The sequence below is a fragment of the Grammomys surdaster genome, unplaced genomic scaffold (assembly GCF_004785775.1).
Source record: "Grammomys surdaster isolate TR1022 unplaced genomic scaffold, NIH_TR_1.0 128, whole genome shotgun sequence".
NCBI lineage: Eukaryota > Metazoa > Chordata > Mammalia > Rodentia > Muridae > Grammomys > Grammomys surdaster.
This window is the reverse complement of record NW_021604586.1, coordinates 3,940,945-3,968,664: the sequence shown is the minus strand read 5'-3', so window position 1 is coordinate 3,968,664 and position 27,720 is coordinate 3,940,945. Positions and strand designations below refer to the sequence as shown.

Sequence of the window (27,720 nt, the reverse complement as noted above, 5' to 3'; positions counted from 1 at the left end):
TTCACTATAGGTCCTAGGCTGGCTCAACAAAAGACCCTGACACTGTGGTGCTTTTACCAAGAAAGGGGAGAGAATAGCACCAGGGAAGGGGAAGGTTTTTTTGTTTTTGTTTTTTCGAGACAGGGTTTCTCTGTATAGCTCTGGCTGTCCTGGAGCTCACTCTGTAGACCAGGCTGGCCTCGAACTCAGAAATCCACCTGCCTCTGCCTCCCAAGTGCCGGGATTAAAGGTGTGCACCACCACCTCCCGGCTCGGGAAGGGGAAGGTTTTATTTCTGTTAAATCTTTTTGCATTTATTTACTAAATGTGTGGGTGTGTGTGCACGTGGGACTTGGCCGTCTCTTTTCCTGCTATGTAAGTCCTGGGAATCGAACTCAGGTCGTCAGATTTGGAGGCAAGCCCCTTTACCGGCTGAGCCCTCTCACTGGCCCCAAGAGTTAGGTTTCTGATTAGAGCTGCCAGCATTTTTTAAACATAAAGATTTAATCCAACTTGTCTCTCACTTTGCACCTTCAGCTGACCTAGGAATCGCCTCAGAAGCAGAGCCTGCAGGAATATGGCCGCTCAGCGGCCACCCCAAAGCCACACTCCATGCTTTCTCCACAGTCTTTCCCCCTCCCAACCCCACAGCTCCCCCACCCCGCCCTACTCCCCCTCCTCTGACCCGTATTAGTTTATTCCTCTTGTAATAAGCATGTCAGAGAGTCCACCACAGCCCCGTGCCCGTGCTGGGATGGCGGCCAGCATGATTGTTCAAACCACAGGCTGCGAATGGGTAAGCAGCTCTGTGCTCTGTACATATCTGTGCAGCAAGCCGTTGGGTGAATGATGCCCTGTGACTGGGGTGCTCTGTGAGGACAGCAGCTACACTGGGCAGACCTGGTGTGGCCTGTTCAGGAAGGGAAGGAGAAGATGATAGACTCTGTCTGGTGGGAGATCAAGTGGGTCCTAGGAATCGAACTCAGGTCATCAGATTTGGAGGCAAGCCCCTTTACTTGCTGAGCCATCTCACTGGCCCCTAAGAGTTATGTTTCTGATTAGAAGACTCAACCTGTGTCTCCATTTCAGAGAAAATGGCACTAGCAATGCGCTCTCTCCCTCTCTCTCTCTCCCTCTCTCTCTCTCTCTCTCTCTCTCTCTCTCTCTCTCTCTCTCCTTCTCCTCTCCTCTCTTCCCTCTCTCTCTCTTTCTCCTCACCTCACTCTCCACTCCACTTCTCCCTCCTGTCAGACAACTGCTACCCTTGCTTGTACAAGCGGTCTTAGGAGATGACTCAGAAAACCAGTTGGAGCAATTGTGGTCCCCCTGACTATGATTGATCTAGTTCAGGCCAACAACATTTTGTGGGGAAATGCCAGAGGAGACAACTCATTCCTGCAATTCTACTATGTTAAGCGGAAGTGTATGTGACGACACGGCGCTGGAACTCAGCAGCCACCTTGGGGCCATGAGGACCTTAAGGAAGCCCAAGTCTTACTGACTCTCCAGCCCACTTGCTTACCTAGAGGCAGCCATTTCTAGACTCTTTGTTAGTGAGGTAACTGAGACTTCGCTCTTGTGACCAGTTTTAGCTCATTCCCCTGTGGCTAACAAGCATATCCCAGCCTGGCTTGTGTGACAGAGACTACGCAGTCTTACTTTGGAGAATAATTACAGACGAGGTACACGGCGTTCTCCCAGATGTCGCCCCAGACGTTCATGTTCCGACAGGTGTGCACGGCACAGCCAATCTTGTTGGTGGTGGCCCAGACCATCTGAAATGACAGCGCCGTGTTGTAGCTCAGGGGTGGGGTGCCCCAGGGTGACTCTATAGGGCACCGGGGAAGGGCAACCGACTGGGGAGTGTGCCTGTCTTTTAAAAACGAGCTATATGCGCTCAACTGTAAAACCGTCATAGACGTTTCCAGAGTCTATATTCTAAGTCTCTCCTCCGTGAAGCCGTCTATAGCAAACAGTGCGGCCTAACCAGTGTGCTCAGAGACAAACCGAGTTAAAGTCAAGGCCTCACACACTCCCATTCCCAAACACACCCCCCAGGTCTGGGGCACAGGCTGAGTGCATTTCAGCTCCTACAGCATTACCTGTGTGTAGTGGGTGCACATGGCTCCTGAGCACCGCTCGGGGCACCACGGGTTGCACTCGTGGGGGTACGGGTAGGTGTAGTCCTTCACCTCGTCATACCATGACTGCACGTGGAACCCAGGAGAGCGGTACCTATGGGGACAGAAGTAGTGGGTGGCCCACAGATCAGGCCAGGTTCTCAGTGCCGTGCCAGCATCTGCCTGAAACCACCCCATCCTAGGTGGCCTCCAAGTCTCCAAGCGTGTGTGTGTGTGTGTGTGTGTGTGTGTGTGTGCGCGAGACATTTACTTCTGATGCCTTAATTATGTATCCGTTTATGTATCCATTTTTACTTACAACAGGTGAAATACAATCAACTCAAGAAGTCAAGGTTTCAGACACTACGGCCAAGATCACCTCCATTCAAGATGTGAATGCTCCCAGGGCAGGGGAGGGGTGGCACACCCTTCACCTTAGCCACTCCAGAAGGTTAACACAGGGGGATATCAAGTTCAAAGCCAGTCTGGGCTGCAGAGTGAATTGACTGGACGACTCAGTGAGAACTTGACTCAAGACAAAAAGTGAAAAGAGGGGTGGAGTGAAGCTCGACAGTGGTATTTACACGTGGGAGGTCCCCCATACACACACACACACAGAGACAGAGACAGACAGACACAGAGAAACAGAGAGAGACAGAGAATCAATCAGGGCTGAGAGAGAGAGAGAGAGAGAGAGAGAGAATCAAATTAATCAGGGCTGAGAGAGGAAGAGAGATGGAGACAGACAGAGACAGAGAGACAGAGAGAAACACACACGGGGGGTGGGGGGAGGGTAGGAATCAACCAGGGCCAGGAGAGAGAGAATCAAATCAATCAGGACTGAGAGACAGACAGAGAGAGGGAATCAATCAGGGCCAGGAGAGAAAGAGAGAGAAAGAATCAAATCAATCAGGGCCAAGAGAGGTGGGGGAGGAGACAGACAGAGAGAGAATTGATCAGGGCCAAGCAGAAGGACTTTGCAAGGAGACAGGGATGAAGGGTAGACATATCTGACAGACACTGAGTGGCTGAGAAGTGACACACAGCTCTGACACCGTGGTGGGACCATGGATCTGCAGCCACTGCTCCAGGATGGCCTTGAACTTTCGACTCCCCTGCCTCCCTGTCCTGAGTGCCGGGGCTCCAGGTGTGAGCCGCTATGCACTCACTATTCTGTTTTGTTTCAGTCAGGGAGAAAAATAAGAACTTGTCTGTGAACCCACGGCAAGTGTAAACAGTGGTTCGTGGAGAATGATGTCTCCGGCAAAGTGACCCTTTGTGACAGCATTGCGGTCAGCCAGGCAGTTTGAGGTCTTGTAACAATTATCAGCTGGGACCAGCACCAGCAGCTGTGGTCAGCAAGTCCCCAGACCCGGCCTCCCACCCTGGTCAGCCCCTCAGAGGCATGTGTCATGAGGAGCTGGGGCAGAAGGGGGCCTGCCTGTCACTCCTAGGGATACTATCCACCAGTATGCCTTAGGGGAGGATCCTACCGATCAAGGAGGGGACAGTCTGAGCCTCTGACCCCATCCCTGTCCCAGCATCCCTGGAGGATGAACAGAGGGCCTCAGAATAGAACCAAGCACCAAACCCAAGCCATGGGGACAGAAAGGATGCAGGTGGGTCTGTTAAGAAAGGCCATCTTCACACAGGAATGCTATGCTTGCTACACACCAGTATGCTAGAAGGAAAGGGACCCATAGAGGGAAAAGGGAAGCCAGCCAGGGGGGCAGTCTGGACTGCAGTTGGACTTTGGAAAAATGCACCGGTGCCTGGCCAAGCAGGTAGGCTGAGCTGAGCCTGTCAGAGCTTCAGGTTGCCCCATTAGGCGGTTTGTTTGTTTGTTTGTTTGTTTGTTTGTTTGTTTCTTTTGCTGGGAATCGAACCCAGAGCATCCCACCCATGTACTCTACCACCCGACACCTTGATGACACACGGGAATGCCACGCCCTCTGTGGCAGCACCCAGCTCACACTCAAGTAGGGGACGCTGCAGCTCGGGATGCCAGCTGTTCTTACCTGCCCCAGTGCACAGCCAGGTTCTGCCCGATGGACACCAGAAGGCTGGCAGGCCCATGCTCCCACAGACACTGCTGTGCCCACGCTGCCGCGGACCTCTCCAGCTCCTCATCCCAAGTCTGTAGGGTAGAGAGAGGGCAGCAGACCGTCAGGAGGACAAAGCAGAAATCCCAGCCCCGGGACTGTCAGAGTGCAGGCTGTGCCTCTAACCTGTGAGATGTCCTGGAGAGTGCACAACTGGGGGATGGTGGTGGTGGTGGTGGGAGTTGCCAAATGACCGAAGTCAGACACAGAGAGGTCAGGTGAGATCTTGGTCACTCACGGGTTATTCTTAGGGGCCAAGAGCTCACCCACAGTCCCAGTGCCAGCTCTGGATGCACCCAAGTCTCTCCCAACTTCCTGCCTCATTCCTGGAGGGTGCCCATTTTATTTCATCTTACAGAATAGAGAGCCGACACTTTGAGAAGCCAGGCCAGAGGCCCACAGGCTCATACCCAGATAGTCTAGAACCAAGCTCTGAACCTAGGCCTGTAGGACCGCCTGGGGATACCGGTCTTTCCTGGTCCACCGTGATACGTTGCCAGAAAAAAAAAATCAGAAATCGGAGCACCTCAGAGCCCCACCCCACCCCGAGACCATCCCCCAGCTCAATCTTCCTGCTCCTGCCCGACCACCTCAGCCTCGTGGGCTTTATGGGTTCTCTCCACCCCCTGCCACAGTGTCTCCTCAGCCTCTAGAAGCCTGCTGTCGCGGACGGGGGTGGGGGCGTGGTCACGGGGCGTGGTCACGGGGGCGTGGTCACGGGCTCCCCTGGTCAGCAGCCCTGTGAGGTTTCATTCACCTTCCTCTTTATGTGAATCCCCCAACGTGCATGCCTACTGCGCATGCTCAGCAACTCCACCGACCTCGCCAGTTAGCTAAACCTCACACACGCAGAAGACTGAAAGGTAGAGGAGGGAGACTGTGGTCTTCCCCCCATTCTCATCTTTATCCCGCACCTCCTCTGAGTGGGGACGCTTCCAGATTAGCCTGAGTCTAGCTCCCCATCTGCAGATCAGAATCAATATTTCCTGCTCCCCGGGTTCCCAGCAGGTTCCCTCAGGTCCTCATGCTCCCTCCCCCAACCTGGTTCTCCATGGTGTCTCTGGCAGGAAGATGCACCACACCGCCCACCTGCCCAGGGGTTGCTGCTGGGACATAGTCCCCCAGCAGGAGCTGCCTCAGCCTTGGCAAGGGGGTACAAGGATAGTCTGAAGCTTCCATTGACAGCATGGCCTCTCTGAGCAGTCCCTGGAGGAGTGGTACCCAGCCACCTGCGTAGTACCTGGGAAGCAGTGAGCTTCAGTCTCTGAGGTAAAATCTACTGAGGTAAGCCAGGGGCAAGAAGTGACTGTGGTGTGTGATCATGTTCATCCTCACTCCAACCCTCATCTCAATTCTGGAAAGCCAGCCAAGGGGGATGTTTCCACCACCATGGGACTCAGAGACAAATGGCCACTTCATGTGGCTACCACAGAACAGCTTATAGCAAGAGCTCAGGAGAGCTGGTCTCTCTGGCTTCTGTCATCGTTGGCAAAGGCCAGGCAAGAGGCAGAGCAGCTAAAAGAGGAGCCTGCCCAGGTACCTCCGGAGCCTGCCCAAGAACTCTACCATGAGTTTTTATGTTTCTAAACATCCCCCCCAAATGAAAGAAGCACACACCTACTCCTTGGGCTGACATCTTGGAAGGGTACAGAGGTTTCCAGAGAGGAAAAGATACAGGTTTATACCGTGTTCCCCCAAAGCAGCCTTGCTCGGGGTCCACATAGCAGACCACTCATTCTAGACTCTTGAGACCATGAAGGACTCATTAGTCCAGGGTAGTCTCTGGAAGAAAGTTGTACTGGCTGGTTTTGTATGTCAACTTGACACAAGCTGGAATTATCACAGAAAAAGGAGCCTCCCTTGAGGAAACGCCTCCATGAGATCCAGCTGTAAGGCACTTTCTCAATTAGTGATCAAGAGGGAAGCCCAGCCCACCAGGTGGGTGGTGCCATCCCTGGGCTGGTAGCCCTGGGTTCTATAAGAAAGCAGGCTGAAAAAGCTAGGGGGAGCAAGCCAGTAAGTAACATCCCTCCATGGCCTCTGCATCAGCTCCTGCCTCCAAGTTGCTGCCCTGTGTGAGTTCCTGTCCTGACTTCCTTTGGTGATGAACAGCAACGTGGAAGTGTAAGCTGAATAAACCCTTTCCTCCCCAACTTGCTTCTTGGTCATGATGTTTTGTGCAGGAATAGAAACCCTGACTAAGACAAAAGTCAATGGCTGCTTGGGGGAGGAGGTAGTCCTGTGACCTAGGGGACACAGACAGAAACACGGCTGGACAGGGAGAGAAGCCCAGCCTTGGCTTCACTGAGGGAGAGTGAGAAAGGAGGGATAAGGAGAGAAAGAAGGGGTGAGGTGGGGGTGCCTGTGGGCAGAGTGCTTGCATCTTAGTTGGATGCCCTGTAGCTGGGTCTGGAGAGTACAGCTCAGTTGGCAGAATTCTGGCCTGGCATGCACACCACCCTGGGCTCCATCTCCAGCGCTGCATAAACTGGGCACAGTGGTGGACACCTGTAGTCCTAGCACGTGGGAGATGGAGCAGAAGATCAGAAGTTGAAGGCCATCCTTGACTACATGTCAAGTTTAAAGCCAGCCTAAGCTGTCAGAGAGGCAGCCGGGCACATTACGAGGTTGGGTGCAGATGGGTTGGAAGTTGAGACAACCTCAGCTACATAGCGATTTCAAAGATGGCCAGGACTCCATGAGATCTCTCCAAAAAAAAAAAAAAAAATCATAAGACACCGTACCTGCCCTGGGCCCACCATCACCCCAGTGGGACACTCACCATGTATTCCATGTTGGAGGCAGGGGGATACACCTGACCTCGCAGCTTGTTGTGCAGCATGAGGATCTCCTGACGGTCTGACATGGGGATGGCCCTGCGCACTCGGGAGTGTGGCTCTGCATCCTGGTACTTGCTCAGCAGCCTCTCCAGGCTCGTGGTGTTGGGAAGGAAAAAGGCTTGCACTCCGCAGATCAGGAGAGCCAGCCCCACCGGGACCATATTGTTCAGAAGACAGCTCATGGCTCCCACGCGTGCAGCCACAACTAAGGGGACAGGTCAGCCCGGGCTCCTGAAATAGGGCTGGGCACCGGAAGGTTCTGGAAGGAAAAGAGGAAGTAGGATACAGCAAATTAGAACCAGGTCAGCCATGCCCAATGCCACCTCCATCAGAACAGGGAAGGCTCTGTCCCATTAGCAAAAGTTCCCCCTAGTCTTTTCTCACACAGAAATGCCAGGTGTGTAACTGTCACATGGGCTTGGGAGTTCCAGGGGCAGGGTGGACAGAAGTAGGGAGGGGATGGAAGACGAGGAAGTGTTCTGGAAAGCTACTTGCTGTCCCAGGGGGCAGGGCAGAGGCAGAATACTCTCTATTACCCAGAAGTGTGAGCCTATAGTTCCCATTCTACAAATGGGACAGCTTGGGTTAAGGCAGCTGCCCAACGGGGGGTGTGGGGGGGCTAGAGGGATGTTCTTAGGGCTAGCGGGATGTTGACTGTTTCATGACACTCTCTGGAAGAGCTTCCATCTTGACTTGAGAATACCAACACACCCAATTCAGGGACAGGGACACCCAATAGCCAGACAATCAGGTCTGGCTCTGAGGTTCTTGCATACTGTCCTGCCTTCCGGGAAGGGTGCTCGGAGGCAGGTGAAGCGGTGACTCTGTAGATGAGGACTCACTAATGAAGCCTCTGGGGTGCTTAGCCAGGGCACACCCCTGGAAACCCTCCAGGGTTCCAAGCAAGCCTGTGTAAGACCAAAGGCACAACACAGAGAGGCGGGGCTCAGCTGCTCTCTAGTGCCAGAATCAAACGCTGCCCTGCTCCAAGGGAGGAGACCTTGGAGGCAGAGCCCAGGAGACCAAGGAATACCCACTGTGTGCAATGGCCCAGCCGGAAAGCACACCAAGAACGCAGACCATTCAGAGTGCTCAAGCTCCCTTGGGTCGGTCACAGCACCATAAATGCACATCCCAAACTGCAGAGTCAGGTCAAAGTGACACGCCAAAACATGTCACTGCCTCCCCACCCTGAGATCATGGCAGTGCCCAACCTGTGTTTCTCCGTGCTTGACTAGCGCGAAGGGCAGGACCCAAAGCATTAACTGTCATGTGACCTTACTGTGACCAACCGGATGAAAACCCAGGCCTTACTGAAACAGATAGCCTCAGAGTACAGTCGGTAGGAGAAACAGTGAATCCACTGGTGGCGGGAAATGGGGTAGAGAACTATACAGGGGGTTAAAGAAGCCAATAAATATAGCATGGTGGTAAGGTTAAAAACTGGTACATACATGATACCGCATGTATGTTTGATACATAGGGCAAGGGCTATAGCTCAGCAGTGGGCCACCGGGCTGCCTTCCATTCCTAAAGCTGAAAAAAGGTAGACAGAAAGAGACAACACACACTGAGTCATGTATATGTGTGTACACACACACACACACACACACACATATACACATATATGTATATATACACACACATATACATACATATATATGTATACATATACACACACATATACATAGATATGTATATATACGCATACACACATATGTACACATATATACAGATATATACACACAGAGACACACACACAACACATACAGATATACATACACATACATATGTATACATACACACTCTGACATACATGCACACAGGGACACACATATATGCACACAAACACATACACATAAACACACATACTCTTGTACATACCTATGCACAGGTCCATACACAAAGACACATCCTACTATAAATAAATAAACTTTAAGATATCACAACAGACACAAGCAGAGAGACACGTATGAGGGGACACAGGGAGATGATACCACCTGCAAGCCAGGGGAGACCTCAGAAGGAGCCAGCCCCACCCACAGCTCCGGCTCTGGCTCCTGGTCTCTGGCACTGAGACAGCCATGTGAACTGTGGGGTCAATTCCACACCAGGCAATAGAAGAGCAAGAAGAGAGGCATCTCAGGTGTTCCTGGGCCGTAGCATGTAGAGGAACAAGAGAGAGGGAGAAAGACTCGAGTCCGTGGGACCGGGTACTTGCTGCCAAAGCAGAAAGCCACAAACTGGGGCATGGCTCACAGGGACATGTCCAGAATCGCAGCTTGTGAGGACCATTCACCACCCATTACACAAACAGCTGTATCACAACTAGAGTCAGGGCCAGATGTGCTCCCCCTTTCCTGTATTCCAAGGCTGAGGACATAAGATCACAAGGTCAAGGCCAGCTTGGAGTATATGGTACATCTGAGACCAGCCAACACAACTTGACAAGATCTTGTGTCAAAATAAAAAAAAAATTAAGGGACGGGAAAGATGGCTCAGTAGTTGAGAGCATTTGCTGCTCTTGCAGAGGACCCGGGTTAGATTCCAGCGTCTAAATAGTGACTCACACCTGTATCTATATCTCCAGCTCCAGGTGATCTGATGCCCTCCTCAGACCTCCATGGACACCAGGCGTGCACATGGTGCACAGACATACACAAGGACAAAAACACTCACCTGCATAAACAAATCGGATTTTGAAGAATCTAATAAACACCCTGAAGGGCTAGAACGCATGGGGCCAAAGCTCGCTCCTCATCGCTGTGTATGTGTGTCTGTCTTTTCTTTAGACGGTGTGTGATATGGGCTTGCCATAGGGTGCACACGGAGGTCAGACGACAACTTGCTGGAGTCAGTGTGGGTCCCAGGGATCAGATATACGTCATCTGGCTTGGTGACAAGTCCCTTCACCCACTCGATAAATCATCTCATTGGCTTAAAGACCTTTCATGAAGGAGCAGTACATGCTGTCCTGGTTGCCTAGATTTTAGCAATGACTGAGCTGACCCTGACAGACAGTCTTGGGGGCTTTTAGATGGATTCCTACCATTTTCTGGTTTCCATGTGAGCACCCGGCTGCCATGGCTCCATTACCTGACAGGATGACCCTATGGTTCCCATTCTATTAATGGGACAGCTAGAGTTAAGGTAGCTGCCCAACACTGGACAGCCAGAGTCAGGAGCTGGGGCTTGAGGGGTGTTCTTAGGGCTAGAAGGGTGTTCACCCTGTTTCACGAGGCTCTCCGGAAGACTTCCATTTTGACTTGAGAATACCAGCGCACCCGACTCAGGGACAGGAGGCAGCTAGGCAACCAGGTATGGGTCGGAGGTTCTGGCATCCTATCCTGCCTCCCGGGAAGGATGCTGCGAAGCTGGTTAAGGGGTGACTCTGTAGATGAGGACCCCAGAATGTGTCCCTCCGGGAAGACAAATGGAGCCTCTGGGATACTTAGCAAAGACACGCCCCTCCTCGGCAAACGCATGCGCAGTACCCTCTGTGCTGTGCCCTTGACATTCTGTGTGGGCCCCCTTCTCCAGCTGCAGCCCATCCTCACCGCTACTCACAGTGGGGGCCTGTGCCCTGGCTGCCCTAATCTGTGGAATAAGGCTCGCACTCCTGGGCTCTTCTCTCCCAACTGCTATCTCCTTGGCCTTGCCAAATTCCACACCCTTTTTCCTTTTTGTGTATGGCATGCATGTGCAAAGATACATGTCGCCACGTGTTTGCATGTGTGCCCACAGGTGTGTGCACATGCATGCGGAGGCCAGATGAGTTCGTCAGTCACCCTGCACCTTATATACTGAGGGAGAGTCTCTCGCCGTTTCATCTAGCCTAGGTAGCCAGCTTACTCCAGGGATCCCGGCTCTGTCTCCTGTGTGCCCGAATTACAGATGGCCACCTCACGCACCCAGGTTTTACAGGGGATCTAACGATCTGAACCCTGGCCCTGACACTTGTGCAGGAATCTGTCTACACCCTGAGTCATCTCTCTGACTCTCAATATCATTTCTAGAGGAACCTCCTCCTACCGACCTCCTGATACTCACTCCATCACTCACCAACCTGGACTATCCCCATAGGGGCTGCCGGGCCACAAAGCTGAGAGGGACTCTGCCAGATTCCCTTCTCTTTTGCTAGAATGACAGAACAGAATCCAAGTGTCAGGAGCCATCTAGCAAGGACTAAGGCTAGCAGGTGGCCTTCCTGGAGGTGGCCCACTTTTTTGCATGGTCTAGTGTGGGTGAGCTCTGAGAGTCAAGGTCCCAAGAGACTTCACTCCAGGATTGCTTCTTGTTGCTGACATGCCCTTCCTGTCATTATTACATAGACTAAGGATCCTGGGCATCAGCTCACCCTGTGGAACAGACCTCCTGCAGATCAACATAAAGATCAACTTTCATGAATCAATGCTGTTTGGATGAATTCATGATTTTATACAATTCCTGATCTGATTCAAAAGAATCTTAGGAAGAAAAATTTTAAGAAGTGGTTTTAGTTGTTTTGCTAGAAAGATGTAATAAAGTTCAAATCAAGCATAGAATGTGCCCATTCCTCAGAATAGTAAGTAAAGGCTGCCTAATTAGAAATGCAATGAGCTTTCATGATTACACTAAAAAGAAAAATGGGCTTGGGACAAAACATTCAGGTCCAAGGATGAAGTCACAGGTGTGCACTAAGGCCCTAAGAAACTGTTGCTTTGAACTTCTAAGGGACTTTCAGAATGAAACACTACTTTGAACTTAATATCAACATCCTTCTGTAACTCTTCTTTGTAACATTTTATCTCTGAGGTAATTGTCTAAAGAATTTTTGTCTAAAAAGGTATAAAAAGGCTAGAGAAAAGAAATAAAGTTGTTGGTTTGGGGACTCTCCCTCATCCGTCCACCATGCAGCAAATGCATATGTCTGTTTGTCTATGTGTAGGTGAGAAGACTGGCCAAAATGTGTGTGTGTGTGTGTGTGTGTGTGTGTGTGTGTGTATTGAATGTATATGTACCTGTGTGAATGAATTTCGTTTTTTTCGTTTTTTCTCTCTCTCTCTGGTTCAGAAAGAGTTAACGAGCCTGGCTAGCTCACCAGAGAAGGGAGAGCTGGCAATAAATCCTTTACCTAATCCCCTGCTGCTATACTGCAAGAGTTAATTATCAGAAACAGGGGCATTTAGCCTTAGAATAGCAAAGAGTTTAAGAAAGGTAAATATTACCATAGCTGTCTCCCAGACCTGGAAATCCTCTAGATGCCGGAAGGTCACCAGCACCCAGGAGAACCCCAGCCAGCTAAAGCATGCAACTCCCACAAGGACAAGCCAAGAGGGGTACAGGAAGCCTGGGTAATGCTCTTGAACCCCAGGGTCAATAGTGAGACTCAGATTTTGAAATCAACCCTGCTGGACTGGCTACATTGCTGGGACTATGGTATGCACTGGGACATGACTGTGGACAGAAGATTCTGTAGCCCCATTCCACAGCACACAAAACTGAGTCCTGCACACATTAACAGGCTTGAGAGTCTGGCCTGCCAATTGGAGAGTGAGGTTTTTGAAAGCCTGAGGACTCCACACAGTTTCCATTGCTCTAGCCTTCCAGTGACCCTCCCAGCGCCGGATGGTACTCGATGCCATTTAGAAGCTGAGAGGCAGACTTGTTGAAAAGCTAGCCAAGCTTCTGGTCCAGATACAAGGGGCCAACAGGGAAGACTGTTGCATCACGTAGCCCAGCTGGTCTATGTTTGAGGAAGCCCGCCAAGAAGATGTCAGGGCTAAGACACCAGCTGCTGGCCCGGCCTCCGCACACGCTGTTCCTGCAGCCCAGCCCCTGACCCCAGAGTGCCCGCTGCCAAGCCTGCCAGTGAACCTCTGCTCACCATGGACTCCCTTCCTGGAAAGCCTTGTGGGAATTAATCACTCCGAAGACCTGTCAGCCCACTCACCCCTGAGTCCCAGAGTCTGTCTGACACATCTCTGTTCGATAAATATTTATGGTATGAGAGAGGAGGGGCACGTCTCCTCCATTCTGGATCACAAGAGCCTTATAAGGGCTGTGGTCCGTGGGGGCCTCTCTGATGGCTGCAACCCGGGCTTTCAGGGAAACGGAACCTGGGTCTGACCTTTGACATCGCCTCTGGACAGCTGTGCGGCCTCAGACAAAAGCATTCAGCTTCTCTGCCAGCGGGGCGGGGGTGCTCTAAGCCCCACGGTTCTGAGTGGTGAAGATAATGAGTCGGTCCGAGTGGAAACCACACTGCAACATGGTTTCAAAGTCTGGAACTGGGGCTTCAGACTCAGCTCAGTCAGTAGCGTGTCTAGCATACACAAAACCCTCCATTCCATCCCGGCTATTAAGATGCACTTGGGAGGTGGAGGCAGGAGGATCAAAAGTCCAGGGCCATCCTCAGCTACATAGTGAGCTTGAGGCTAGCCTGAGCTACCTGAGACCCAATCTCAAACAAACAAGCAAAAGATGGGTGCTAGGACCAGGGGCATGGAGCTGATAGGACAGTGCTCTTGCAGCTCTTAGTTCAAAGCCTCAGCTTTGCCTGAGCAATATAGAACTTAAAAATCCTGTTAAGCATCTGGAACTTGGGAGAAAGGAGCCCAGGACACTTGACTCAGTGACCTTTTAGCCTGGGCCTCTTGGCTTTCTGGGGAAGAAGGTCCCAGGACATCAGGGTCATTGCTAACTCTCTGGCTGGGAACCACCCAGACCACTGTGCATGGAGACGACGGTCATCTTCCTTTGGGGTCCCCTTTCCTCTGTGTCACAGGCTTGTCTGTCTGGGAGCTGGCCCCCAGCACTGGGTCTGGTCGCTATGCACCTCACTGGCTGGCTGCTCACAGTGGGCTTCCTTATGGGTTGGGACCTCGGTGACTGACCCCCAAGCACACAGCCCGTTCTGTGTTGCTCACCCTTTCCCTTGGCCTACATGTCCCACTGTGGCCAAGTCCAAGCCACCAACCCATGTGAAGCCACTAAAGACAGTGTCTGTCAGAAAAACCACTGCAATTGCCCACTGGCCATCAGCCAGCTCCAGGCCCAGACAGAGTGAGCAGCAGTTGAAAAGCCTTGGACCTCAGCTGCCTTTCATTTAAATGTGACTTCCTTTCTTCAAGATTGTATGATTTAATCTTCACAGGGGGGTCTCCTTTCTGATTTGTGACCTATCAGAAAAATGAGCTATCAGCCCTGGCATACCAAAGACTAATTAATGAGTCCACATCCACAGTGATGACTTGGCCAAGGCGTGACAAATGGGGATGGCCCAACAGTGTACTAGTTCCTTGGTTCCTGTAATCTCATGTGTCATCATCTGCACAATAGATGGGCTCACTGATTTTTATTAGCCCCATTTCACAGATGGGGAAATAGAGGACGGTAAACAAAGATAGTCAACAGCCTGGTCGTGGTCATAGAGAAGGCCTGAGGGGCAGGGACAATTTACTCCTTAGACTCCAGTCTCCCATCTGTCCTCTTTCCCCAGGTAGCATCTCTGTTCCACTGCCCCACATCGATGAGATGCCACAGCCCAGAGGCCGCTCACTGGACAACCCCTGATCCTCACACAGCCGAGGGTTTTCCCAGCTCTCTCCTCCTCGAATCTAACAAGGGAGAGCTGAAGTCTGAGTAAGAAGCCACGGACAGATCAGAGTCATACCCACAAACCACCCAGCAATCCCGGGAATGAAGTGTGGCTGGAAGGAGGGACATCCCCCACCCCCCACCCCCAAGCAGATCTCAGGGATCCAGGCTGGGCAGGGAACGTCCCGTTACAGACGTTACAGACGCCTGGGTGAGCATCAGACAGCAGGCAGTGGCGTCTCCCTTCCTAGCTGGATCCTGTCTGCTTTTTTGACAGGATCAAGGTCAGACCCAAGAGAGGTGAGAGGCTGGCTCTGTCCCTGCTGGCCACTCCATAGTCACTCCAGCTCCCCACACCTAGGTGCTGGCCAGCCGTGCTCTCTGCCTTACAGGATCAGATATCCTCTGTGCCTCCAGCAGGAGACAGGGCCCTTCAGGGACTCCTGGAGCAAATTCAGATGCTTAACAAATACATAACTTTTTCACGTTAGCCCAGAGCCTCACCATGAACCAGCATCTTCTTATCACTTTTTATTTTGAACCAGGGTCTCGTTAAGACACCTAGGGTGTCCTTGAACTTGTGACCCTCCCACCCCAGTCTTTCCAGGAGATGGGATCAAAGGCCTAAAATGCTAAGCTAGACTAGTTCTGGACAAAAAGAGTACTCAGTCAACAAACATTTAAACCACTTCATGCTAAAACCAAGCAAGTCCCATACAAGTCAAGATAATATTTTTTTTTTAAAAAAAAAGGCCAGCCGGGCGGTGGTGGCGCACGCCTTTAATCCCAGCACTCGGGAGGCAGAGGCAGGCGGATTTCTGAGTTCGAGGCCAGCCTGGTCTACAGAGTGAGTTCCAGGACAGCCCGGGCTATACAGAGAAACCCTGTCTCGAAAAACCAAAAAAAATAAAAAATAAAAAATAAAAAATAAAAAATAAAAAAAGGCCAAATTAAGTGCATGGATTAAAAAAAATTATAATAATGTTTTCTTAGAAATAACCCATGCGTAACTCCTAGGCCTGACTTCTTTCTGCTGATGTGGAGAGGTTTCCATGGCAATGATTCACATCAAACTCTGGATAAGGAAATGACTGGTACCACAGTCATAAGCAGTGTAGGGCCAGGCAGTGATGGCGCACGCCTTTAATCCCAGAACTTGGGAGGCAGAGGCAGGCGGATTTCTGAGTTCGAGGCCAGCCTGGTCTACAGAGTGAGTTCCAGGACAGCCAGGGCTATACAGAGGAAATCTGTCTCAAAAAAACAAAAAACATAAGCAGTGTAGGAACATGTCAGGCCTGGGTTCAAATTCCAGCCCATAAGGAAAGCTCCAGGCTACCCACAGAGTCATTGCCTCTCTGCAGCTCTAGTGCCTCAGAGACACGGCAGGGAGGGACCAGGACAGGTATAAAGACCACAGGACTCGCTGCCTCTCTGGCCAATGCCTACAGTACCTCTTTCCCTTTTCCTTCTGAGTGAATTTGGCATCCCAGATGACCTTTGCTCTGAGAAACAAGGGCAAACAGGACTAGCTGCACAGCCCCAGTAGGATGCTTTCTAGGAAGGTAGAACAGCTTCAGTATGGCAGAGCCAGAAACTGGATGTGGAGTCTCGTCCATCAGGCTCCACAGAGAAGGAAGTCCTGAGATTCTGCCTATGAAGAGAGACTTTGCCCAGTCAACATTGGTGCTGGGAGCTAGGCTGGAAAAGGTCCCTGCAGAGGTGGGTCCATGACTCCTGGGGTTAGGGCAGATGAAGGATGAAGGTATGGAGGAGAGACCATCTGCATGTACTGAAGTCAAGCACAGAAAAAGAGAGCCGGGTCCTAGGCAGCCAGGGTCAGGTAGTTTTGAAGGCAACTATGAGCTCTACTTTCTGTCTACTTTCTGTCTACTTTCTGTCTACTTTCTGTCTACTTTCAGTGCAGAGAGGATCCTCTGTAGGAAGTAAGTGCTGGATGAGGTCTGGTTTAACTTTAAAAGCCTGTCCTGGGCAGCAGGCCGGCAGAACCTCACCTTTGCGTGTGGCCCAAAGCCAGCCAGACCCCGAGGATTAAACACACACAGGCCCTCCATGTGAAGTTTAAACCCGGCCTGCACCTTTAGAAGTCTGGAAACCGTTACCCTGAGGGTGGGGCAGCAGGAGGGCCTGAGGGACCTCTGTAGGCTGGCTGGGCTCGGTAGCCTCGTCTGGGAGGAGATTTCCCTGACAGCAGGTGAGTGATGCTCTCTCCTCTCTTAGAGGTTCTGCTTAAGTGGAAACTAGGTTTCTTTTAAGTTGGAAAGACCTCAGACTGTTTGAAAGATGAATTACAAGAGGCATGAACGGCCACTCTCAAGAATCTCACCGGCATACAGGAGAGAATCGCACCCACCCAAGGCTAGCCCCTCAAGAGTCTCTAGGCTTAGACTGGCCCCAACACTCCTGCAAAGTAAACCAAGAGGGAAGAGTCCAGATAAGGGCCAGCCAGGGAGTGTGGAACCCAGACAGGGCCGGGTTCATCCCCAAGCTGGCAGGGCACTTTGTCCTACGCTGCCAAGGCCCTGATGAAAATATCTCTTGGTGCTAGCCAGGCTGCCAAGGTCCTGGAAATAAATAGTGTGTTTAGCCATGGAGGAGGGCAGCTAGGAAATGTAAGGAAGGAGCTGTGTGTGTGTGTGTGTGTGTGTGTGTGTGTGTGTGTGTCTCTATGTGTGTGTGCGTGTGTGTCTGTGTCTATGTGTGTGTCTATGTGTCTATGTGAGTGTGTGTATGCCTGTGTGTGTCAGTGTGTATGTGGTGTGTGTATATGTGAGTCTCTGTGTGTGTCTGAGTTTATGTCTCTGTATATGTGTCTCTGTGTGTGTGTCTCTGTGTGTGTCTGTATCTGTGTGTCAGTGTATGTGGGGTATGTATGTCTGTGTATGTGGTGTGTATGTGAGTCTCTGTGTGTGCCTGAATCTCTTTGTGTGTGTCTCTGTGTATGTGTCTCTGTGTGTGTCTGTCTGTCTGTGTGTGTCTGTTTCTCTGTGTGTGTATGTGGTGTGTGTATGTGAGTCTCTGTGTGTGCTTGAATCTCTTTGTGTGTGTCTCTGTGTGTGTCTGTGTGTGTCTATGTGTGTGTATCTGTCTGTGTGTGTGTCTGTGTGTGTCTATGTGTGTGTATCTGTCTCTGTGTGTGTGTGTCTGTGTGTGTCTATGTGTGTGTATCTGTCTCTGTGTGTGTGTGTCTGTGTATGTCTATGTGTGTGTATCTGTCTCTCTGTGTGTGTGTCTGTGTGTGTCTATGTGTGTGTATCTGTCTGTGTGTGTGTGTTGATGCTCTTCAGGAGTCATATCCCTTATTTATTTACTTACATTTTAGAATGGTTTCTCAGTGGCCTGTGACTTGCAGATTCAGCTTGGCTTGCTGGACAGCAAGCCACAGGCCCACGCCACCATACCCAGCGTCTTTACCTGGGCTCTAGGGATTGGTCTTGGGTCATTGGGCTTGTACAACAAGCACTTTGTCACCTGAGCTGTCTCCACAGCCCTACAGCTGGAGCAGCTCGTGGTTAGTGCAGAGTTGGCTTCACGGCAGGTAAGTAGATGCATACAGCAAGGTCCCTGGCACTCAAAGGCACTACACATGCTCCAGAAGGATCCCGAGATCTTGCTGACACTCACTAGGGTCCCAGAGTATCTGGAATCAGCCCTGTGCAGAGTGCCACAGGTGGGTGCTGTGTTCGTCCCAAGAAAGGTTTTGCTTTTGGCTTATCAGTTGCTACTAAACCAGGGCTCCCACATGCTATACAGCTAAGGGAAACCCTGGCCCCAAAAACCCTGCTCCTTGGCTCTGGGTTACAGGGATATTTCAGCCACCGACCTCCCTCAGAGGCAAGAGGATTGGCAGATTCGAGGCCAGCCTTGGCTACATAGCAATACCTATTTAGAAGAGAACAGGATGCTAGCTGCACTTCCTGGTTCAGTTGGCATCTGGTCACTTGTATTTCTGTTGAAACCTTGGGGTTGCTGCTAGTCTGGGGACCATATTTAGAGAATCCCTGCTCTAAAGAGCCTGCCTAACATCTCATTCCACACCTTAGGTTTTGTTGTTGTGTTTGTTTGCTTGGAGCAGGATCTCACACAGTCCAAGCGAGCCTTGACCTCATTACATAGTTGAGGCTGACCTTGGATTCCTGACTCTCCTGCCTCCGTCTCTAGTACTAGGATTAGGGGTGTGTGCCACCATGCCCTGTTTATGAGGTGCTGGGAATGGAACCCAGGGCTCTGTGCATGCTAGGCAAGTGCTCCTTCAGCTGAGTCCCCTTCCCCTGCTTTCACTCAACTTTTCCCAGACCCCAACACATTCAGAGCTTCGTCCTTACCACCTGCCTCTACCAGTATGTACTTCATATTTTATAGAGAAGGGATGGCTTTGAGTATTTCAAGAAATTTATATTTTTGAGTCATTTTATTCCTGCCCCTCATGAAGACACTGATAACTTGCTATGAAGAGCCATTGGGAATAAAATCAGAGCAAACGTAGGTGGTCCCAGGTCAGAAGTCAGTTACGGAGGGCTTGCTCGTTGTTGGCAAAGGAGATCAGGACCTGGCATGGTGTGAGGCCTAGATGACCCTACAGGATGCTTTCATTACCAAAGCTCCAGAAAACCCCATAAGTAGTGTTCAGATCCCCAGGGTCCCTGGGGTCCCTTCAGTTTGGCAACACAACTTATTCTAGTAGAAGCAAATGCCTCCATCTCTCTCAGAACTTGCTCCTAGATAATAGTTGCTTAGTGGCACAACCCATGACAGCAGGATAGACCCTAAAGGTATGGGATTAAAGGTATGCACCACCACTGCCCAGTGTTTTTTTTTTTTTTTTTTTTGTTTTTGTTTTTTCTTTAAAGCTGAAATATGGTCTCTTTGGTCGTGTGTCCTGGGTCCATTCCATGAAGGGTCAGAGACCCCGGCCTGATGCCAGCTCCCAGTCCTCGAGAGCAAGTGGGATTCTTTCTGCCTGAAGGATTTGGGGGACAGAGCTAGCTCTGGGATCTCTGACCTACAAGCAGAACGGAAGCACAAAGCACGGTTGCCCTTTGTTCTGGAATGTTGCCATTCAGCACGAAAACATGACAAGTTCCAGAACCTGGGTTGAAAATGTGGGCTTTCATAGTTTGTAAGAATTTTTTTTTTGCTGTTGTTTTTAATGATGGGCCAGAAGTTGCAAAATCTCTCATTAGCCACCTCCCCCCACCCCACCCCACCCCTCCGATTCTGTGGCTTTTTCCTAAGCTGACACAGCACTGGAGGCCAAGCAAGCCTCCTGGCTGGATCACCATGTCCTCATGGCCTGGAAAGTGGGGGTGGGGGACTGCCCGAAAGTGCCACAGTTGCAAGCTGGGGGTCGGAGACAGATCAGGGCTCCCCCAAGGCAATGTCTCAGACATGATTCTCAGTGGGTTTCTGTGACTCAGGACAAGACGTCAGCCCTGCCACAAAACTCTAGGCAATGGTGTCTGTCTGTACCCACCACGCAAGTGCTCCCTGCCTGCTGGGTGAGCACAGCCCCCACCGGGGCAACCTCATAGAGGATGAAGGAGCCAGCTTTCTCACCGTTACACATCCAATGACCATGTGACCTGCAGTCTCCTTTGCACACACATCCACAGACCCACACGCACAACTGGGGCAGGATCTCACACAGTCCGAGCGAGCCTTGACCTCATTACATAGTTGAGGATGACCTTGAATTCCTGATCTCTCGGCTCCGTCTCTAGTACTAGGATTAGGGGTGTGTGTCCTGCTCTAAAGCATTACACGGTACAGCTGGGTCCCTGGCTGGGCCCCACTGTAGGTTCAGAGAAAGGTGCTGTACCAGATGACAAATGTGACCATCACAGCAGAACGTGCCACAAGGCTTGTCTCATGACATAAGGGTGCTTTTAGCATCTCCAGGTGCCTGGTCCCAGGTGGGGTTGGCAGGGGTGTAGTATAGGGCAAGTTGTTTGTAGAAGTATGCAAAAAAAAATGCTCTACAGAGAGTAGGGGTATGCAACTCAGAGGCACAGCACTTGCCCAGAACCCCCAGTGACAAGCTGGGGCGTGGCTCGGTAGTGGCAGGCATACTGTCCTTATACACACAATGCCTTGTTTCATCCCCAGCACAAAAATGACCCAGATATGGTGGTGGTGGTACAACCATAATCCAAGAAACAAGAGGACGGAAGCCAACGTGGGCTACCTCATGAGTTCCAGGCCAGCCAGGCCGACACAGTGAAACCCTGTCTCAAGACAAGAAAGAAAAGGCCGTAATGAAACCACAATGTTGCATACTAAAACAAACAAACAAGCAAACAAAAACAAAACACTAAAGCCAGGTGTGTTGGTGCATGGCTTCAATCCCAGAACTCTAGGAAACAGAGGCAGGCAATCTGAGTTCGAGACCAGCTTGGTCTACAGAGCAAGTTCCAGTCCAGCCAAGGCTACGTTGTGAGACTTTGTCTCAAAAAGAAAAAAAATGCAGTAAAATATTCAGATATGGGGTACCAAATGCATGGATCTTGCAAACACCCAAATACAAAGACTACATGCTGCAGGAGGATTCCATCTGTGAGAAACGTCCAGAGTCGTTCCCCTCCCCTCCCCCCGGAGGTAAGTGGCAGAAAGCTCTGGAGGTTGAAGGCTGGGGCATAACTGCTCATGCACTGAGGATGACAGTGTTCTGGAACTAGATGGTTATGGTGGCCATACAACACTGCCAATGTACTCAATGCCCCTCGTGTGCACTTAGAAATGCTGAATGTTAGGAGGGCTGAGGAGATGGCCCAGCAATCGGTTAAGAAAGCATTGGCTAGCCAGGCGGTGGTGGTGCACGCCTTTAATCCCAGCACTTGGGAGGCAGAGGCAGGTGGATTTCTGAGTTCCAGGCCAGCCTGGTCTACAGAGTGAGTCCCAGGACAGCCAGGGCTACACAGAGAAACCCTGTCTCAAAAAACCAAAAAAAAAAAAAAAAAGAAAAAAAAGGAAAAAAAAAAAGAAAGCACTGGCTGTCCTTCCAGAGGACCTAAGCTCGGTTCCCAGCACCTTCACGGGGTGATTCACAACTACCTATAACCCTAGTTCCGGGATGGGATCTGACACCTCTCTATCCTCCTTGGGTAGTACAGACCCACAGACAGACGAACACAGACACATAAAATAACTAACTAAATAAGTATTTCTGAAAGTAGTACATTTTGGAGCATGAGGATGGCTCAGTGGGTAGAGGCACTTGGCCACCAATCCCGAGAACCTGAAGTCAATCACTTCCTTAGACCCTTCCTTAGATGGAAAGACGGACTCTACAAGTTGTCCTCTGACTTCCACACATGCAGCCTGGCATGTGCATACCCACATACGTGCATGCGAATACCCACATGCATGGATGCATGCACACGCACGTACACACTCAATAAATAGTGATTTTTTTATTTAAAAATAAAAATGATGTATTTTCTCTCTCTCTCTCTCTCTCTCTCTCTCTGTGTGTGTGTGTGTTTGTGTGTGTGTGTGTTCTACTTTTTCAAGAAAAGACAAGACAAAAACAGCATGACTGAATGCCCTGTACTCAGGACCTCCTCGTGTGGCTGCCCTTGTCTGCTCTGTTGCTGGCGGGGGACTCTGTTGGGGACATCATAAGATGCCCTGTGTCCCCTAGCTGAAGGACCTCTCCCTAAAGTGAAATGATGGCATTCTGAGGTTTCCCATCCTGAAGAGCCATCCAGTTATCAACCCCTTGACTGACGTGGGCTCTGCACATCTGGGATTCATCAAATGCACTGAGTTTTTTTTTTTTTTTTTAAAGCTTCTAATTCCGAGAGCAGCAGACATGGAGGCACCTCCCCTACTCACAAATTACACTGGTGACAGAAAAGAGCCTCGAGCCAGCTCCCACAAGGCCAAGGTCAGCACCAGGGTCCTGCCTACAGACACTCCGGTGGAGTACACGCAAGCCAGATGCTATATGGGGAAGGGGGGGGGGGGGCTTTGAAAGGTCTCAAGATCATCATTCCCCGCCCAGGTCCCTCCCCCTGCAGACCAACCCCGCCTCTCACTGACCCAGGTTACCAGGCAAAGGCCAATAACAGACTGAATCCTGGTGAAGAGTCCTGTCAGCACAGCTCCTTCTTGCCCTACACTGCACCGCCCCCCCCCCCCCACTCCCGGGGGGGGGCCCCCCCGGGGAGGTGCCAAAAGCACCTTTATGTCACGAGACAAGCCTTGTGGCACACTCTGCTGTGATGGTCACATTTGTCATCTGGTACAGTACCTTTCTCTGAACCTACAGTGGGGCCCAGCCAGGGACCCAGCTGCTTTGTGTTCTGCACGTGTGTGCACTTTGAGCATCCGTGGATGGAGAATGTCATCTCACAGGGCACTTGAGAGATGGCTATGGGGCCAGCCCTGGACATAGCTGGCCATAAGATGCTCCAGAGAAGTGTCAGGTGCCAGCCAGCCTTACTGCAACTGTCACTGCTGTTCTGTGTAAGAACCAATGCCCCACTCTTCATTTCCCCTCTCTGGGAGCCTTGTCCAGACGTTTGTCCTGGACTCCTTAGATGAAGCTCCCCCTCCCCCCGTGAAGGTCAGGTTGAAGGCAGAGGCAGAAGTGGACAGATAGCTGTCTTTAAATAGTCAGAACCAACAAGTCGTGGGTTTTAGAGTCAGGAGCCAGGCCCACCTACGGTGGTAAGATCACAAGCCACTCTCTGCTTCCAATCCAGATTCAGGACACTGAGCTAGGACTGACCCAGGTCCCCTGGCACAGCTCCCAGGGCAAGCAATATAGCCCCACACCTGCTGTTCCTCCTGGGGGGTGAGGTGGGGACAGTGGCAGATGCAGGATGCCAGATGCATGCTGTACATCCCTGTCCGTTTGGGGCAGGTGGCATGGTTCAGCCTTGTTCTGCAGGGCTGTCAGACTCCAGACCTGATGTGTGGAGTGTAGGATCATCTAGAGAAGGCAGGACTACCCTACTTGACCAGGGCAAGGAGCCCCAGGGCTAACAGTGGACATTTCCAACCCACTCTTGGCTCTGGGAAAGCCAGGCAACCAGACAACCTCTCACACAGGCTTAGTCACCCTAGCAACTCACCTTTCCCTGGAAAGATGGCCAGCTCAAATTGTACTGCAGCAGCAGGCATCTGAGGCGGAGTCTGAACTCCAAAAGAGCTGGCTTGGCTTTCCTCCTCTGAGGTCTATACTCCTGACAGACAGGAGGACTGATTCAAGATGCCCATTCTAGGAAAAGACCCTGTAATGTGGTCCCTAAACCATTCTCTAGAAGGATTGCCTGTAATCCCAACACGCAGGAAACTGAGACGGAAGGATTCCTATGTGTTAGAGCCCAGACTGTGCTACATCTGGCCACATCTGTGTGAAGCTTAGGAGGCAGTCAGAGGGAGGTTCCAGACCTGTCTCTGCTGGTACAGCTCACGTTACCTCTCTGACCCTCCGTTCTTTCTTCTGAAATAGAATTAGAAGACCTCCTCACCACAAGTCTGTTGCCAATGAAACTTAAAGGGGGCGTGGCTCTGTCATCTGGGACCAAAGGCACTTATCTGCCCTTGTGATCACCTGGACCTCATCCTCACAGAGTGAAACACCCGTCTAACGCAACCATGCCATCAGCGAGCCAGTTATCGACGCCCACTGACAACACACTACCGACCCAAACAGTGGCAAATTGCACTGGGTGGGCAAAAGAGCGCGCGCGGCCTCAGGGAAGCGCGAAGCTGCTTATAGCCAGGCTAGGGATCCCATCTCCAACTCGGCTTCCTAACCGTGAGTCAGTCCCGGGCAAAAAGCTTCGTAGCTGAACCTCAATTTCTTCATCGGAAAAGGACTTTGCAGGTTAAGAGCTCGGCAGAACGGAGGCACACAGCCCTGAAGCATCGCGTCTGACTTAGTCAGGGCAAGAGCGTCAAAAAAAGGACAGAAAGAGGGGACGTCGCAGCCGAAGCAGTAGGGTGGCTAAGAGTTCGGGAACAGCCTAGGCTAGGCGAAGAGACCTACAGACAAAAGAGCAGCGGGACTGAGTCCCTCTCACCTGCGCGGAACTCTGGAACCTGGGGAGCGCTGGGCAAGCAAATTCCGGCTCCGGGACCCTGCGGATGCTGGGCGCTGCGAGTGGGTCCCGGACTTGAGCGCGGCCCCTAGTAGCCTCCTGGAGCATCCTGAGCCACGCCCCCAAGTCCACAAGCAGCGCTGATTGGGCTACGAGGCGCCGGCCCCGCCTCTCCCCGCCCCGCTGTTTTCGGGCGGGAGGAGGCACTGAGGACCACGATGCGCAAGGAGCGCGCGGCCCCTAGCCGTGACCATAAAAGTAGTTTTCATTGAGCGCTTTCTGCGCACAGCAGGCTGGGCACTCTCGGACAGTCCGTGGCCCGCGGACCCCACCCCGTTCTACTACTTAAGTGAAGGACAGGATAACAGACCATTGGGAAGGGCCTGCCGAACCCGGGTGTGCGCATTTATCTGCCAGGACCTGTTTCCAGACTAGGAGGATCTCAGGGGGTTCCCAGTAATCCAGGGAGGAGGCAACGTCCCACTTCTGTGGCGAGGTTATCCCGCCACCTCAAGAACCCCAGGGCGAGGTTCCAGTAAGCTTAGTACCATGTGCCCCAGGGCATTTGGCACCTACCTGGAGAAAATATCCTGAGGTTAGAATCCGGGAAATGTCTTTAGGTAAGGTTGACGCCCAAACCCTTAAGGGCAAGTGAGGGAATGGGCGGGAAGAGCTAAGAGACATCCCAGAACACTCTCGGTCACATAAAGTAGGGCTGGAGAAGACCACCCATCCACTAAGAGACAAGTAAGGCCTCCTACTGGTATTAGTAGGAGATATTTCCACAAATACTACCAGGAGCAGATGCAAGGGAGCCCGCTGGGGTCCTCAGGGGCCTAGACATGTTGGGGAACCTGGATTCCAACCAGAGATCTTTACCCAAGTCCTTGACTCAGCTCTGTGCAGATAAAGATTCCGATATGTTAATATCTTTGTTTTTAAGTCCCCTTCCTTCCTGCCCTCAGTTTTGGAAGCACCGTCCACCGACCTACACTCCCTTGCTACACGCCCGAGCTGTCTTCCAAGTACCAGAGAAGTCAGTGCTTATTAGCAGCAGCCCTAGGGGTGACCCAGGACAAGGCCAATGAGGGCGGCACTGTGCTGCTCTCTGGTGCTGATGATCTGACTTGAGCACCCTCAGACGCTACTGCTGCAGCTGGCTGCCAGCATCCCCATTCTCCTCAGTGAAGGGACTGACCAACACAGAGATTCCTGCATGCGTCTCTGAATCACAGGTCTCCAAAGTGCCCGTGCCCACTCTGTTGCCAATGCCCGTGACCATTAAGCCTTAAATGCGAAACTGGATAAACTGGGCCCTAGTTCCATACCCACCCAGGAACGGGAAGCGATGAGGGACAGAGTTTTTCTGGGACCCAACATTTGGCCAGGAGTGGCTTGTCAGTAATAAGAAGTCCCAGGCTCTGGGTGGCCCCACCACACCGCCCTACTGAAGCTTTTCATAGCAACCTTGCAAAGCTCCTTGCTGGCACAGTGTGACTCTTAGACACCCCTCCCCACCAAAGCATTCTACATGCCTGTCATCATCAGGTCAAATCAGCATGCCAAATCTCCCTCAGCCTGGCCATCCCTAACCCCAGCTCCAGAACCTCCAGCTCTCCTTCCTGCTGTTCCTCAGTTTCCGCTTTCCCTTCCCCTCTGTGGCCTTCTCTTCTAACCTGCCCCATTTCTCCTTCACCAAAAACCATTTCTGCGTGTCAGGAGCTATTCACAAGAACTTCAAGGGCATCTTCTGGTCAGCTTCTCACAGCCTGATGGAAAGGGGACTCTGCTTACAGACGTGGACATTGGGTACAGGCAGGTGAAGGTACTTGTCCAGGGTCACCTGGTTGTCCATTGGTGAGACTGTGACTCCAACCCAGACAGCCTGTGCTGGAGCTCCTACTATCTCTTCATGTATCTTGCCAAGATTACAACTACATTGAGACCTAATTACCCAGAGAAGATATGGTGGGGGTGGGGAAAGCAAGTTGAGATGCAGTGAGATCCCCAGGACTGTAAAGAGGGCCCGAGAGCCCCTTCCCCCCTCCCCCTGAAAACACAGGGAAAGGCCATCTGTGAGCTGAGCAGGGAAGTTGCCTTTGACAGCCTCACTGCCAGAGCTCCACTGTATATAACCCGTATCTTGACCCGGCAGCCCAGATAGACCAGGACAGCCTGTCACCTTGGCCTCTAAGTCATGTGACAAGCAGATTAGAGTGTTTGTATTTACACAAGATGAACACATCGGATACTTTGGAACTATTTCATTCCTTGTTGATACATCGGGGAAGTGAAACGAATTTCTAAAGTGGAATGTCACAGTTAGTACTGCTGTGTAACAAATTGTCCTGTGGTATAGCGGCTTGTAGGGAGATGATCCAGTTGCATAGTGGTTAGTTAGTGCTAATGACATATGTGTGTGTATTCATATGTACCTGTTTTGATACTCTATATTATAATTATGACACACACACACACACACACATGAGACATCTTTAAAAGCATCCATTTTTGGGGGTCTATAATGCACTAGATGAGGGAATCTGGAAAGGTGTGATTAGTTCCTTCCTTAGGGCCCCTCGTTGGCTGCAGTCAGCTGTTGACTGGGGCTAGACACTGAGAGTAGTGTTTGATATTGGCTGTAGTGGGGAGGGACCCCAGCTGGGTTGCTGGCTGTCGTGGCCCCAACCTTTCCAGTGGACAATGACAGGTGGTCAGACACGTGGCACGTAGCTGTCCCTAAAACACGCATCCTTGAGAGCCAGGTGCCCTGGCAGGGCCTTGGATGACCTGGTGTTGGAGGAATGCCTCATCTGTCGCTAAAACCACAGAGGCTAAACAGCTTCATGGAGATGGGCACAGGGCACAGCCCTATGCAAGTGGAAATGAAGGAAATGAAGAAGTCTTTAAAAAAGAAAAAAAAAGTCCACAGATGACCAGACGCCATACAGCTGCTCCATTAAAAACAAGGTGTTGGTCCTAGGGGCTGAGCACCTAACCTAGTGATGAGCACCTAACCTAGTGATGAGCACCT

The 27,720-nt window shown here is 51.4% G+C and overlaps 1 protein-coding gene across 1 annotated transcript in view; it reads right to left on the bottom strand.

Annotated features, from left to right (window-relative positions):
- Positions 1-24,826, bottom strand: part of Crispld2 (cysteine rich secretory protein LCCL domain containing 2) — a 58,578-nt gene extending 33,752 nt beyond the window's left edge. The window contains exons 1-5 of the mRNA XM_028752755.1: positions 24,669-24,826; positions 6,984-7,300; positions 4,118-4,236; positions 2,082-2,214; positions 1,639-1,754 (exon numbers count right to left, since the gene is read on the bottom strand). Of these exons, the coding sequence (XP_028608588.1) occupies positions 1,639-1,754; positions 2,082-2,214; positions 4,118-4,236; positions 6,984-7,223 (608 nt within the window). The 5' untranslated portion in view covers positions 7,224-7,300; positions 24,669-24,826. The remainder of the gene's footprint in view (positions 1-1,638; positions 1,755-2,081; positions 2,215-4,117; positions 4,237-6,983; positions 7,301-24,668) is intronic.
- Between the last annotated feature and the right edge of the window lie 2,894 nt (positions 24,827-27,720).